Source organism: Trachypithecus francoisi, unplaced genomic scaffold, assembly GCF_009764315.1.
Source record: "Trachypithecus francoisi isolate TF-2019V2 unplaced genomic scaffold, Tfra_2.0 Lachesis_group4, whole genome shotgun sequence".
Classification (NCBI taxonomy): domain Eukaryota; kingdom Metazoa; phylum Chordata; class Mammalia; order Primates; family Cercopithecidae; genus Trachypithecus; species Trachypithecus francoisi.
This window is the reverse complement of record NW_022681469.1, coordinates 115,451,197-115,467,029: the sequence shown is the minus strand read 5'-3', so window position 1 is coordinate 115,467,029 and position 15,833 is coordinate 115,451,197. Positions and strand designations below refer to the sequence as shown.

Below are 15,833 nucleotides of genomic sequence, written 5' to 3'. Positions count from 1 at the left end.
ATCAGCTGAGCTATAAAAATGAACACACACAGGCCTACCTCCCGACTCTAATCAGTCTATTATCTCCCCAAAAGAGAGGACATAAAATTTGCAGGGTTAGTGACTGAGAACAAGTTGTCCTTTCATGTAGATTTATTTTACCCATAACTGAATGTGAGTGGAACAGACTCAACCCAAGTCTAGCCTTTGTGAGAAGGTCAAATTCAACTCTAGAAACTGGACTGTCAGATGCAGAATGTCTTGAACACGTTTCCATAGCAACCTCTTTCCTACTCCTTACCATCTCTTCTTCTCATATTTTTCCTGGAGAAACTCCTTCACTTTCTGAGGATCCCTGGAATCTGGTACTAAAGATGTCCGAGCATCAAATAGACCCAGCCAAATCTTCCGGCAAACCTAAAAGAATGAAGGTGTCAGAGGAGTGGGAGCAGAAAGCAGGAAAATATAAAAGATACCACTTCCTTTTTTTTTTTTTTTTTGAGATGGATTCTCACTCTGTCACCAGGCTGGAGTGCAGTGGCACGATCTCAGCTCACTGCAACCTCCACCTCCAGGGTTTAAGCGATTCTCCTGCCTCCTGTATTATAAATAAAAATATAGTGCTAGGATCTGAGTCTATCTACAAACCAGATATGATTCCTGTCCTTGCAGAGTTTATAATCCAATGGGGCGGTCGTGTCTTACATAAATAAAACTAAAGTTATAATCACATTTTGTCACATGTATTGAAAAAGGAAAATAGAGGGCCATAAGAATTATGGAGAATTAAATTTCGATAAGTGTAGGGTCTGGGACAATTTTCAGAGCTCTGGCTTCCAGGACACCTCCAGAGGCCCTTGAGGACACCCTCTAAGTAAACCAATCACCCATAAGCTAGGGGTACTGCTAATGCCAAGGATAGCAACTTCTGATTGGCAGATTTAGCTAGGGAAGGGATTTACAAGTCACTTTCAAGTAAAAGATATGCACTTAAATCCAGGTGGTCAAGGCTTAAGGCAGCAGAGCTGGCTCCAGGAGAGCTTCCTCAGAGAGGCTGGCCCAGTCAACTCTGAATGCTCATGCTCTGGAGCTCTGATCATTCTACCCCTCCATTGCTCAGTTGCCACATCCTACAAAGATACTGCTACTTCCCCTGACTCCTGAAAAAGGAGCTTAGACAAACCACGATTTGTATAACAGAATAAAGATTCTGTAAATATACAAATATACCTAAGGAAAGAAATCATACATATGAAAAAATTCAGAGAAAACCAAAAATGAAACTGTAAGGTTTCCCTACAATCTTGAGACAAAGCCTCAACTGCAGAGAGGGCGACCTTCTCACCACTCCATCGGTGGCAGCTTACCTCATTTCCACGGGATTGCAGGAATACTACTTCAGGCTCAGTGAAAGTTGTCATGGAGATTGACTTGACACGATGAGGGGGATTCAGCCCTCTCCTGCGGGAGAGAAACAGGAAGAAAGAGAAGTATAATGCAGTTAGCACGGCAGGCTGTTCATGGGAGGGGGAGGAGGGAGAAAGGGTGAAAACAATAGCATATAAACTAAGCTCAGATAGAACCCCCCATCTTTTTTTGTGTTGTTTTGAGACGGAGTCTCACTCTGTTGCCCAGGCTGGGGTGCAGTGGCCAGATCTCAGCTCACTGCAAGCTCCGCCTCCCGGGTTTACGCCATTCTCCTGCCTCAGCCTCCCAAGTAGCTGGGACTACAGGTGCCCGCCACCTCGCCCAGCTAGTTTTTTTGTATTTTTTAGTAGAGACAGGGTTTCACCGTGTTAGCCAGGATGGTCTCGATCTCCTGACCTCGTGATCCACCCGTCTCGGCCTCCCAAAGTGCTGGGATTACAGGCTTGAGCCACCGCGCCCGGCCAGAACCCCCCCATCTGAAGCTACTTCCTAATTCCAGGAAGGAAGGGAAATATTTGGAATATTTGGAATATTTTGGAGACATTAGAAGTCTCCAGAGAGGCCAGGTACAGCCTCTAATCCCAGCACTTTAGAAGGCTGAGGCAGGCAGCTCACTTGAGGCCAGGAGTTCAACACCAGTCTGGCCAACATGGTGAAACCCCATCTCTACTAAAAATACAAAAATTAGCCGGGCGTGGTAGTAGCTGTAATCCCAGCTACTGAGGAGGCTGAGGCACGAGAATATCTTGAACCTGGGAGGCAGAGGCTGCAGTGAGCCGAAATCACGCCACTGCACTCCAGCCTGGGCAACAGAGCAAGACTCTGTCCCCTGGCCCCGCTCCCACCACAAAAAAAAAAAAAAAAAAGAAGTCTCCAAAGAGACAGGGAAGAGAGAGTCAGGAACACCCTGTGATCCCAGTCGTTCCGGAGAGGAAAGGCAGAGCCCGCCCATCCAGAAGCCTCCTCTAGCCTGGCTCAGATCCCAGTAGTTTCAGTGTTCAGCTTGTAGGTCGAGGGGGTACTTCTGGGAACTCAGATGCGTGACCACTTCCCATTTCCTACTTTATCATTGCTTTAGACCTGCAGCCCATCCCCAAGGTACCAGGGCCCACAAAAACACAAATCCCTCAAGCATGAGGGAAGGCAAAAATGAAGGCCCAGGACTATTCTTGATAACACTAACAAAGACAGGATTTGGTGACAAAAAAGTCTCTAGCCCGGCTGGCCCTCCTTGAGTCTACACAGAAGGGTGGAGTGATAGTGGGATGGAGAGGGTCCCTCTCTTTCAGGAAGCCATCTCTAGGAAAAGAAATATTTGACTTTCTTATTTCTATAACTCTCAGTAAAGCAAGAAGTCAAGTTCAACCATGAGCTATGAGGCTGGCATGGGCGAGGAATATGTATCCTGTGGCAATGCTTTTGTGCCTCCTCTGTATGTTCTGTTAACTCCCTGGGAATCCAGTTCTGCCTCCAGGAACCCTGTGGAGATTACAAGAGAAGAGAAAGCTTCCTTGTCCCCACTTAACTGGTCTCAGGAGTGTTCTAATAGAGGAAACTTGGGGCCAAGCCAGGCAGGCCTTCATAGGTTCCCCTGTCCTTGCACCTTAAGTTGTATTCTGGTCTAGGTCTACTACCCTCATTGGATTAAAACAAAACTGCCCAAATCAAAACAAGCTAGACCCTGGGACCAGGAGGGAAGCAGTCTCAGCAGATGAGGCCTCTTCAGACTTCTACTCTCATGGAAAAAAAATGGCCAAATCGAGTTGTTCAAATAAATATCTAGAATAGGGTCCTGGCTGACAACGTCCTCAGGAAGAGCAAAGGGGGAAAAAGAGACAAAAATACTTAACAGATGAAAATCCTGAAAATTCACAAAGAAGGTAGGGAAAACATACATTCACACTAACAGGTGCACACATAGAATCCAAGTGTTCCTGCCAAGTCTGGGAGAACCGCAGTGAGCCTGTAAGCAAAAGCGGGGCGGGGGCCGGGGGTGGGGGGCAGGGAGTGGGTGGACTCAGTACCGAGTGAACAGTAAAGGGCGGCCACCCTGCAGATGATAAATTACTCATTATGGGATTTTAACAAAGGACAGGACACTGGAGGCTCCAGTTGACGCTGTTTGCAGCAATTCTGCTGCTAGACCTTTAGGTATAAAGGGTATCAAAAAATGCTCCTATAAAAGACAAGCAATATCAAAGAGGACTGATGCCCCCAAGGAAAGATAAGCTCAGGGAAAAACAAAAGCAAGGCTTTGTTACTATATATCAAACAATAGCTCTTAAGCTCGATCTGCCCTAAAGACTGTCTTCTGATCACATTTCAGAGATAGTCGAGCACATTTCAGAGATAGTCGGTTCTCTCTCCTAAGGCCTCTCTTGCTAATGGCTTGGTTTGGTTTTGCTTTTAATTCTAGCCAGCCTGCTTTTATACCCTTTCTCACCTTAACCAACAGGCCCTTCCCCTTCAGAATGTCAGGGCTTTCTGAAGTCTAGCCAGACCTCACTGTCCCTGTGATCTCAAAGGTCTTCTCCTTCACCTCCTACAAACAAAATTTACTTTGCCAAAACACAAGGCATTATAGGAGGCACTGTGGGGGATACAAAAATTATAGGACCGAATTATCTTATCACCAGGAGCTCACAAGAAGAACCCAGGAAGCCTGGACAATGGTACTTCTCACTGCAGTAGGGTTCTATTCAGTCAGGCACTGATATATCAGGGAGAACGTGACTCCAGGATGCAGCAGTTGCGGAAGGAAGAGAAACAGTCATGGGGAAGGTAAAACGTATTATATTTACACTAGAAAAACAGATTCTAAGCCTATCACGAAAAGGTCATTGACATTTCCTGAATGGATAACCAGGAACTGTCAGCGAACTGTAAACAGGGAGGTGTGCTTCCTTGTTAAGGGGAGGAGGCGGGACTCAACCCAGGCATCAATCAAGATGGGATGCTTAGAACAGAACTTATGGTTGAGCCTGGACTAAAAGAGTTTATTTTTGGTGGGGGCGGGGGGTGGGGGGGGGGACGGGACGGATGTGATAGGATGATGGGAAGGCAGAGAAAATAAGAAATGATTTAGGTGCTTTGGGCCAAATGAATCTGATGGAACAGGATGTTTCCATAGCACAGTACAAAAAGCATTGCTCTGACCTTGATGTCTGTAGACTGGATTTTGTACAACCAGAGCCACAGTCTGGGGGCAGGGAGAATTCTCTACAAGGCAACACTGCAGCCTAGGAAGGGGGCCTAGTTACATGGCCTATGAGTCAGAGTTTTTCTTTCTGAATCAGAGAGAGGCCACTGCTGGCCAAAAGAAGCAATTTAGAAACAAGAGCCCCCTTCCTCCTGGTAGCTAAAATCATGTGGCCTAGGTATGCTGCATTTCACTGGGTATATACCAGGGTCATGCAGTGGACCAGATGTGAGTCACTGGCCTGGAATTAAACAGGCCCAGCTCTCCTACTTGCACCCAGTTCCCCAACATAACTCTCAGGTTCCTCCCAAAAGAAGAAATCACAGTAAATTCATTCTAGTATTTCTAACCAGGAAGTGCTGGGGAGGAACAAAGATCAATTTATTTTCTCAGAATACAGTAAGTTTTTCCAATTGAAAGTACATTATTACTAGGACTCAAGACTCCAGTCAGTCAGGTTGTCTTTATCCACTTCAGTTTCTTTTTCACAGGGCACCTAAAGGGCATTTGAAGTAGTCTGAATTATTTGGCAGCTGAAGCCATTTGTATGTGTAGTGGCTAACGTCTGCCCAGTCCTCTCTTTCCCTCCCTCCCATCTCCCCTCTGATTCCATTAAGCATAGTACTATTTCCACAAATACCACACCTTTTGTTTTTCTGTGATCATCACCCTCATGCTGGCCCATATTTTTGCTTCTATCTTGCTTCATAAAAGCATCAAACCTGCTCAGCTGCTCAGATAAGAAAGTTCTGCCAGGTCAACAATGGAAAAAAACCAGTTCCACCCAGCACCCAAGTTCTTTTTCATTTGTGCCAAATTTGGACTTGGGAAATCCTTGCCTTTGAACATTTGTGTTCAGATTCATACGCCCCAGATCGTGTTTCTCTGCTCTGGGATTTCACTCCTCTGCTTCTGAACAGGGTACAACTAAACCAGTTTAGCGCTTATCTTGGATGCAAACATCGCTATGAAGAGTCCCTGTTAGGAACTTTCAATAGTCCCTAAGAGGAAGGCTCTCCTATTACCCTGCTCCAGGGTCAATTGCACTAATTTTAGGCAACCTCCTCCTAATCTAAATTCTGCTTCAATCCATTTCCTTTGTTCCTCCTCAGCAGCAATGATAAGCAGCTGTCCTGTTGATTAGAGTCAGATCGACTCCTGATAGCATCCAGCCGCCCTTCCCTTTAGGCTCAACCTCAATCCTTTTTACATTTCTCCCTCCACCCTCACCTCTCTCACCACCCCTCGTTGAGCTTCTTCTCATCCCTTTAGTAATTTATTACTTCCTTAGGGGCTTTTCAAGTGGTTCATGCGCCCCTTATGAAACAGCACCTAAATCTGTAATTTAGTGAGACTCTATCCACCTCTGCCCAGCAGAGGTCAACATGAAAGATGACAGAGGAGGGGATGGAGGGATGGGACTAAAACAGGGGCAAGGTACATGTGTACCTCTCCAACTCAGACAGATGGAAAAGTACTGAATTATTGAACAACATATTATACCTTTCCTCCCATGGAGATTAAAATGCTTCAACTAAGAACCATCAGTAAACCAGACAGGGAAAGTAAGGGACAAGGAGGGCAGGAACTTGTCACAAATAAAGAGCTGTCAAGTGCATTCTTGACACCCAGCCCAGAGCTCTGCCCACCTTAATTCTGACTCCTGTGATCACAGTAAAGTTGGGTAGAAGAGATAAGTATCTATTACCAATGCCTGAAGAATGATGGATTGAAGATGGACCCAAACAGCCACATCAAGGAAACATGTCATACTTTGCTGAAAAAATTGGGTGTCAAAGTTAGTTTCCATCCTTATGTCAATGAGATCTCAGGCCTCAACATCCATTTTCTTCCTGAGGAACAGTTCATCCACAGAAGCATTCAAGCAAACCAGAACAAGAAAGAACATTTTAAGAACTGCTTTGCAAATAGATGCTTTTTAGCAGCAATTTTTATGCCGTCTTAAGATTCAAATGACAGATTCATCCTCCAAGAGTTAGAAATGTAACTAAACAAACAAGCATATGTGTATGTTGGGGAAATTAAACAGATCCACATCTAGGTTAAGGAAATTAGGTACTGGAAGAAAACCAAATGAATAAAACTAGGTCAGGTGTGGGACCTACAATTGTGGCAGTATGTATGTAAATTTAGGAACAGCAGAAACTAGCAGCCTCTCTCTCTCCAGCCCTCACACCAACACTGTAGGTTTTTGCTACAGCTGAGAAAATATTTCTCATTAAAGAGAGAGAACAAGAATGAGCTCATACATGCAGGGATGCAGGCAGAGTCATACGCACCCACCAATATTAAAATACGTGTTTTTCTTCAGATCTTAGGAAATTCAACTTTGGCAGGAACCGTCAACTTTGCTACATCGGCCAATCCAGCCAGCTGGGAATTCTAGGAAGTTTGCTCACTGCCCCCAGACGACTCTATTCCCTTATGAAGGAGACATATTTATAACATACTGAACAGAAAATTAGCCTTTAAAATAATGTCATCCTGCTGTCTCCTTTCTCTGGCTATGATGCTAAGTGTGGTATTTCAATTTCTTCCCTCAGTATCCTCTTCATTTTAACAAAGAATATTTCTTCTCAAGGCCAGGCACAGTGGCTCATGCCTGTAATCCTAGCACTTTGGGGGGCCAAGGCAGGTGGATCACCTGAGGTCAGGAGTTTGAGATCAGCCTGGCCAACATGGTGAAACCCTCTCTCTACTAAAAATAAAAAAATTAGCCGGGCGTGGTGGCGGGCACCTATAATCCCAGCTCCCTGGGGAGGCTGAGGCAGGAGAATCGCTTGAACCCAGGAGGTGGAGGTTGCAGTGAGCTGAGATCACACCACTGCACTCTAGCCTGAGCAACTATTAATAATGATAATGATAATAATAATTATTATTATTATCTTCGTATCATACCTCAGTTTGGTATCACTCTAACCCACAGAGCTTCATTTTACTTCACAGCTTTTAGCAATACAGAACAATTTCTTTATAGTCCATGGCTTCCACTAGGATGTCAGCTCTGTGAAAATGCAAACTTTATCACTACTGTGTCTCCAGTACCTAAAACAGTGTCTGGCACTTGACAGGCACTGAATAAGTTCGTGTTGACTGACCGAATGAATGAATGAACGTGCAGGCTGTCAGCCAACCACAATTTTCACTTCCCACCAACAATAAACCCTAATCTACAGGTAATCAATCATGCGGATTTAAGATGCTAATTGGAAGCCGAGCGCGGTGGCTCAAGCCTGTAATCCCAGCACTTTGGGAGGCCGAGATGGGCAGATCACGAGGTCAGGAGATCGAGACCATCCTGGCTAACACTGTGAAACCCCGTCTCTACTAAAAAAATACAAAAAAACTAGACGGGCGAGGTGGCGGGCGCCTGTAGTCCCAGCTACTCAGGAGGCTGAGGCGGGAGAATGGCGTAAACCCGGGAGGCAGAGCTTGCAGTGAGCTGAGATCCGGCTACTGCACTCCAGCCTGGGCGACAGAGCAAGACTCCGTCTCAAAAAAAAAAAAAAAAAAAAAAGATGCTAATTGGTCTCCATGCTAATGGAGCCATGCCTTCAGAAATAAGCATCCCCTGCCTCACAGTCTGCCTTACAGCCCACCTGCCAGCTCCCACTCCTTCCCACAGCACATCAAAGGGACACAAGTAATACTGTGTTAAGACCCCTTTACAAGGATTATATGCCTCGCCCTTGTCATGTTAATTATAGGGAAACTTCAGCTTTCTTGCAGAGTTTCTCCTGAAATTTCTCTCCTTAAACTCTCAACATGCCTTCAATTCAGCTTCATTTACTGGCCTAGCCTCTTGATCTTTCACTTCACTCTCATTTCCTGCTAACAAAGGGTTGGTCTAGCTTCTCATTTCCCAAACACCAAAATATGCTCTCTAAATCCACCACCGTGAGAATCACTCCCTGGTTTAGTCTCATAATGCTTTACCAAAAAGCTAAGCAGCCTGGGTGCCATGACTCACACCTGCAATCCCAGCACTTTGGGAGGCTGAGGTGGGTGGATCACTTGAGGTCAGGAGTTCGAGACCAGCCTGGCCAACATGGTGAAACCCCATCTCTACTAAAAATACAAAAATTAGCCAGATGTGGTGGTGCATACCTGTAGTCCCAGCTACTCAGGAGGCTGAGGCAGAACAATTGCTTAAACCTGGGAGGCAGAGGTTGCAGTGAGCTGGGATCGCACCATTGCAGTCCCACCTAAGGAAGTGAGACTCCATCTCAAAAAAAAAAAAAAAAAAAGAAACCAGGTTTTTAATGTGTCCCAGATACTGAGCTTAGCTTTCTTTGTGTCCTGATTGAGGGGTATTATAAGGGAAATGTTATCTGTGGGACACTTTAACAAAGATCTATAAAATAATGATAACAATGTCAGCACTTCCCACTTACTCAATTTTATCCATCAGTTTCATCCTTCCGCTTCTCTTTAGTTCTCTTCAGACTAATGAGATTTCCCTTTTCATAGCAGGATCTTCAGGAATCAGCTCTTTCTCTTTCTACTTTACCCTATACATATGCCTTTTTTTTTTTTTTTTTTTTTTGAGACAGAGTCTTGCTCGGTCACCCAGGCTGGAGAGTGCAGTGGCGCGATCTTGGCTCACTGCAACCTCCGCCTCTTGGGTTCAACCAATTTTCCTGCTTCAGCCTCCTGAGTAGCTGGAATTACAGGTGCCTGCCACCATGCCTGGATAATTTTTGTATTTTTAGTAGAGATGAGGTTTCGCCATGCTGGCCAGGCTGGTCTCAAAACTCCTGACCTCAGGTGATCTGCTCACCTTGGCCTCCTAAAGTGTTGGGATTACAGGCGTGAGCCACCGAGCCCGACCCCATACATATTCCTAAATGTTGCTCAATCTGTCCCCAGAGTTCTTCACCCACTTCCAAGTCTCTATTCTCTTGCTTCATTTGAGTCTATCTCAGTTTATGACACATTACTGTTTGGGTTCTCAATCATTATCCCAAGAGCCACGATAGCTTTTACTTAGACCAAAGTTGAATTCATCCTTACAACCCACAAGTGAGGTTGATCAGAACCCAGAGAGGTTTAGCAAAGGAGGTTAAAATGAAGTAAATAATTCCAAACTGCATCTTGGGAGAACTAAATCCTCATTGCTGGTCTGCCATGATCATCACTAATATCAAACAACAAGTGTTGGAAACAGCAACCCCCATATGGCATTGGATAAGTTACAAAACCTCTCTTTGCTTCCGTTCTCCCATCTGTCTTGCAAGAACAATACTTCTTGCTCCCTGGCTCCTAAAGGTATCAAGACAGGGAATGGTTTTTTTGTTTGTTTGTTTGTTTGTTTTTGAGACAGTGTCTTGCTCTGTCAACAAGGCTGAAGTGCAGTGGCATGATCTTGGCTCACTGCAACCTCCACCTCCCGAGTTCAAGTGATTCTCCTGCCTCAGCCTCCCAAGTAGCTGGGACTACAGGTGCGCAACACCATGTCCAGCTAATTTTTGTATTTTTAGCAGAGTTGGGTTTTCACCATGTTGGCCAGGATGGTCTCGATCTCTTGACCTCATGATCTGCCTGCCTCGGCCTCCCAAAGTTCTGGGATTACAGGAGTGAGCCACAGCGCCCGGCCGGGAAGCATTTTTAAAAAAACAAAACAAAAACAACAGTCTTTTTGGAGTCTCGCTCTGTCACCCAGGCTGGAGTGCAGTGGCCGGATCTCAGCTCACTGCAAGCTCCGCCTCCCGGGTCTAGGCCATTCTCCTGCCTCAGCCTCCTGAGTAGCTGGGACTACAGGCGCCCGCCACCTCGCCCGGCTAGTTTTTTTTGTATTTTTAGTAGAGACGGGGTTTCACCGTGTTAGCCAGGATGGTCTCGATCTTCTGACCTCGTGATCCGCCCGTCTCGGCCTCCCAAAGTTCTGGGATTACAGGAGTGAGCCACAGCGCCCGGCCGGGAAGCATTTTTAAAAAAACAAAACAAAAACAACAGTCTTTTTGGAGTCTCGCTCTGTCACCCAGGCTGGAGTGCAGTGGCGGATCTCAGCTCACTGCAAGCTCCGCCTCCCGGGTCTAGGCCATTCTCCTGCCTCAGCCTCCTGAGTAGCTGGGACTACAGGCGCCCGCCACCTCGCCCGGCTAGTTTTTTTTGTATTTTTAGTAGAGACGGGGTTTCACCGTGTTAGCCAGGATGGTCTCGATCTTCTGACCTCGTGATCCGCCCGTCTCGGCCTCCCAAAGTGCTGGGATTACAGGCTTGAGCCACCGCGCCCGGCCCAAAAACAACAGTCTTAAAATAAGACTAAAAAATTGTCAAAATAAATCCCTTGACAAACTTATAAAAAAAAAACAGAGATCCAGGCCTGATATCAGATGTTAATCATGCATCTAACCAAATAGTATCTTTTTTTTTTTCTTTTTTTTGAGACGGAATCTCGCTCTGTCGCCCAGGCTGGAGTGCAGTGGCCGGATCTCGGCTCACTGCAAGCTCCACCTCCCGGGTTTACACCATTCTCCTGCCTCAGCCTCCTGAGTAGCTGGGACTACAGGCGCCCGCCACCACGCCCGGCTAGTTTTTTTGTATTTTTTAGTAGAGACGGGGTTTCACCGTGTTAGCCAGGATGGTCTCGATCTCCTGACCTCGTGATCCGCCCATCTCGGCCTCCCAGAGTGCTGGGATTACAGGCTTGAGCCACCGCGCCCGGCCACCAAATAATATTTTAATTTGGGGGTAGGAGGAGTGCAGAGGGGGGTGGAGGGGGGCTTACTATATAGCCAGAAATCTAGGCTAAAACTGTGGCTGTAAATTCACTCTGGCATGACTGAACAGTACCAATGCCAAGTGTAGCACTGAGATGATGCACCAAAGCCCCCCCAAAATCTAGAAAGTTTCGTGGATGCTACCACCAGGATACAGCCATGGCAACAGGGAGCTTAAAGGTGTAAATGATTACTGGCCGGGCGCGGTGGCTCAAGCCTGTAATCCCAGCACTTTGGGAGGCCGAGACGGGCGGATCACGAGGTCAGGAGATCGAGACCATCCTGGCTAACACGGTGAAACCCCGTCTCTACTAAAAATACAAAAAAACTAGCCGGGCGAGGTGGCGGCGCCTGTAGTCCCGGCTACTCGGGAGGCTGAGGCAGGAGAATGGCGTAAACCCGGGAGGCGGAGCTTGCAGTGAGCTGAGATCCGGCCACTGCACTCCAGCCCGGGCGACAGAGCAATACTCCGTCTCAAAAAAAAAAAAAAAAAAAAAAGGTGTAAATGATTAACCTTCAGGATGGCTCACCTAGATGTGCAAACGTTTGAAAAAGCTAAGCTCTCTACCAGGGTAACCCATTGGCTCTCATCTCTTAGACTTCATAAGAGTTTTACCTTCTGGGTAACATTTCAAAGCCCTGCTAAGATTAGTATCTACACCTGAACTCTGGACCATGGCTCCCTTCCAACTACTATCTCTAGGCTGTCAATCTGGGTTAATTCGCCTATTAAAAAAAAAAAATTATTTTAAAATCCTGTACTCTAATCTTAGGAATTTCAACCAAGTTTCAGCTGGCTTCCGCATCTCACACTCCAGCAGGGACACAAGCCCGAAGGAAGAAAGGTGCTCGTCCATCTCCAGGCCGGCTTTCCCCACCTTTTTCCTTTTTGCTTTCCACCTGCATGAAGTTCCCTCTAAAGGTGCATGTCATTTTCTGGCCCTTTAAGTCCCGACACCCCATCCTACCCCGAGTTCCCTTCCATCCTCCGCACTTTCTCCCTCCCCACTTACAGTTTGCCTCGCCCCCCTCGGGGACTTTCTCGGTCCCTCTCCGGGCGTCCTTCTGCACCCCCACCCTTCTCTCCGCAGCGCGACTCCGGCCTTGCTTCCTCTCCCCTGCCTTTTCCCCTCCCCACGACACCGCTGCAGCAGACGACCCCGTCCCCACAGCCGGCGCGTTCCCTGACCTCCCGGCCGCCCCTCACCTCGGCCTCTTTCTCTCGCGCCCCGGAGCCCTGGCCTCCCCACCCCGTCCTCGGGTCCCCGGGGTACCCCACGCCGACCTCGGCCACTCCCTCCCGGTCACTCACAGGAGGCCGGAGCAGGTGGTGCACACGAAGCTGCCCACGGTGATATCCACGTAGGTGACCCCGCGCTGGGCGCACTCGAAGCAGTGGCGATTCCCGGCCTGGCTGCAGCCACCCAGCTCCCGCACCCGACGGCACCACACCTCCGAGGCCGCCTCCGCCTCCGCCTTGCCCCCGCTGACCCCGCCGCCCGGGCCCGGGCCCTTCTTCGCCGCCATCACCATCGCTGCCCACTCCCTCCCCGCTAGTCAGCAATCACCCCTTCAACCACTGCCGCCTTCCCGCCTCCTCAGCCGCCTCCGCACGCCCGGCTCCCCTGACAGAAACTAGGGAGCGGGCGGTGTCCGCAGAGACTCCGCCGCCCCCCACCCTCCTTGCCCGTCCTGCACGCTAATTGGCTAGGTTTCTCCCACCTCCTTATTCCGATTGGCCCGCCCTGGGACGGCCTCCCGTGACTGGAGCCGCCAATGCCACGCCCCACCGCCTTCAGATCCTAGGCCTCTCCTATTGGCCGGCAGAGACCCCGGCAGCGAGAACTGTGCGTGCCCTCTCCTTGTCCCCACCCCCTCTCGCCACTGCCTCCACCGCGGCCCGCCTCCTAGTTCCGATTGGTGAGTCCTCGGCATTCGTTCTTTGACGCTAACTCTGATTGGCTGGCGGGGCTGCAAAGTTAGCGCGCGATACAGAGGAGGTGCCCCGCGCGTGCGTAGCTGTGGTCTTCCCGACTGATGACGTTAATTCCCGGCAAATTTCAAAGGCTTATTCTAGACTCTAGAGTGTCATGCAAAGCCGAAGAGAAGTGGCCATGTGAGGGGCTGAGCAGGAGGGGGAAAGAAGAGAGCGCTTAAGGGAGAGAGAGGGAGCAAGAATGCTTTACTAGACCAGTGCTCTAATTCCTGAGCCACGGAGCTAAGGGAGTGCTTTATAAATGTCATTTCATTCGCTCCGCCTATCACAGAGGTGGAATCCCCGTTTTACACCCTTAGGTTCCACAACTTGCGGCAGATCACACGAGTATGTGGCCCAGGATTCCATTCTGGGTCTTCCAACTTTAGAAACCCTGCCTTTAACCCTCCCAGTAGGTGGACTAGTATTCGATTATTCATTTAACAAACACTGAGTGTCTGCTAGGTTTCAGGCACGTTCTAGACACTGGGAATAGAATACAGCAGCGAAGCAATCAAACAAAATATTCTTGTAGAGCTTACATTCTAGTAGGGGGAAGCAAACACCTTAAAGAATCACCAGTTAGTGATAAATCCTATGCAGATAATTAAAATCAAGTCTTGGAAAAGACTTTTGGGGTACTTTTTAAATTTTTTAATTTAACTTTATCTTTTTGAGATGGAGTCTCACTCTATTGCCCAGGCTGGACTGCAGTGGCACGATCTCGGCTCACTGCAACCTCTGCCTCCTGAGTTTAAGCATTTCTCATGCCTCAGTCTCCTGAGTAGCTGAGATTACAGGCAGCCTGCACCACCCCCGGATACTTTTTGTGTTATTATTATTATTATTGTTATTTTTTCTTTTTTGAGACGGAGTCTTGCTCTGTTGCCCAGGCTGGAGTTCAGTGGCACAATCTCGGCTCACTGCAAGCCTTGTCTCCCGGGTTCACGCCATTCTCCTGCCTCAGCCTCCCAAGTAGCTGGGACTAGAGGCACCCGCCACCACACTTGGCTAATTTTTTTTGTATTTTTAGTAGAGACAGAGTTTCATCGTGTTAGCCAGGATGGTCTCGATCTCCTGATCTCGTGATCTGCCCGTCTCAGCCTCCAAAGTGCTGGGATTACAGGCATGAGCCACCGCGCACAGCCAATTTTTGTATTTTTAGTAGAGACAGGGTTTCACCATGTTGGCCAGGGTGGTCTCAAACTCCTGGCCTCAAGTGAGCCTCCAACCTTGGCCTCCCAAAGTGCTGGGATTACACGCATGAGCCACAATGCCTGGCGACTTGTTGGGTACTTTAGATTGGGTTGGTCACTGTCATGCACGTCCGTGTGAAGAGACCACCAAACAGGCTTTGTGTGAGCAATAAAGCTTTTAATCACCTGGGTGCAGGCGGGCTGAGTCCGAAAAGAGAGTCAGCGAAGGGAGATAAGGGTGGGGCCGTTTTATAGGATTTGGGTAGGTAAAGGAAAATTACAGTCAAAGGAGGATTGTTCTCTGGCCGGCAGGAGTAGGGGTCACAAGATGCTCAGTGGGGGAGCTTTCTGAGCCAGGATGAGCCAGGAAAAGGACTTTCACAAGGTAATGTCATCACTTAAGGCAAGGACCGGCCATTTTCACTTCTTTTGTGGTGGAATGTCATCAGTTAAGGCGGGGCGGGGCATTTCCATTTCTTTGTGATTCTTCAGTTACTTCAGGCCATCTAGGCATATACGTGCAAGTCACAGGGGATGCGATGGCTTGACTTGGGCTCAGAGGCCTGAGAGTCACCATTTTTAAAACAATGACTTTTTTTTCTTGAGACAGGATCTCACTTTATCGCCCAGGATGGAGTGCAGTGACACAATCATGGCTCACTGCAGCCTCAGCCTTCTGGATTCAAGTGATCCTCCCACCTCAGCCTCCCAAGTAGCTGGGACTACAGCTGTTTGCCACCATGCCTGGTGAATTTTTTTTTTTTTTTGAGACGGAGTCTTGCTTTGTCGCCCAGACTGGAGTGCAGTGGCCGGATCTCCACTCACTGCAAGCTCCGCCTCCCCGGTTTATGCCATTCTCCTGCCTCAGCCTCCCGAGTAACTGGGACTACAGGCGCCTGCCACCTCGCCCGGCTAGTTTTTTGTATTTTTAGTAGAGACAGGGTTTCACCGTGTTAGCCAGGATGGTCTCGATCTCCTGACCTCATGATCCGCCCGTCTTGGCCTCCCAAAGTGCTGTGATTACAGGCTTGAGCTACCGCACCCGGCCGAATTTTTCAAAATTTTTTTTAGAGACTGGGTCTCACTATATTGCCCAGGCTGGTCTGGACCTCCTGGGCTCAAGTGATCCACCCACCTCAGCCTCCACCTCCCAGGTTCAAGCGATTCTCCTGCCTCAGCCTCCCAAGTAGTTGGGATTACAGGCGCACGCCACCATGTCCAGCTAATTTTTATATTTTTAGTAGAGATGAGGTTTCACCATGTTGGCCAGGCTGGTCTTGAAGTCCTGACCTCAAGTGATCCACCCGCCTTGG

At 48.2% G+C, this 15,833-nt stretch overlaps 1 protein-coding gene across 4 annotated transcripts in view; it reads right to left on the bottom strand.

Moving 5' to 3' along the window:
* AGFG2 (ArfGAP with FG repeats 2) overlaps positions 1–13,050 on the bottom strand; it is a 29,016-nt gene extending 15,966 nt beyond the window's left edge. For all 4 annotated transcript variants that reach the window (XM_033192188.1, XM_033192186.1, XM_033192187.1 and 1 more), the window contains exons 1-3: positions 12,662–13,050; positions 1,347–1,440; positions 281–396 (exon numbers count right to left, since the gene is read on the bottom strand). In XM_033192188.1, the coding sequence (XP_033048079.1) occupies positions 281–396; positions 1,347–1,440; positions 12,662–12,882 (431 nt within the window). In that variant the 5' untranslated portion in view covers positions 12,883–13,050. The remainder of the gene's footprint in view (positions 1–280; positions 397–1,346; positions 1,441–12,661) is intronic.
* Positions 13,051–15,833: the final 2,783 nt, after the last annotated feature.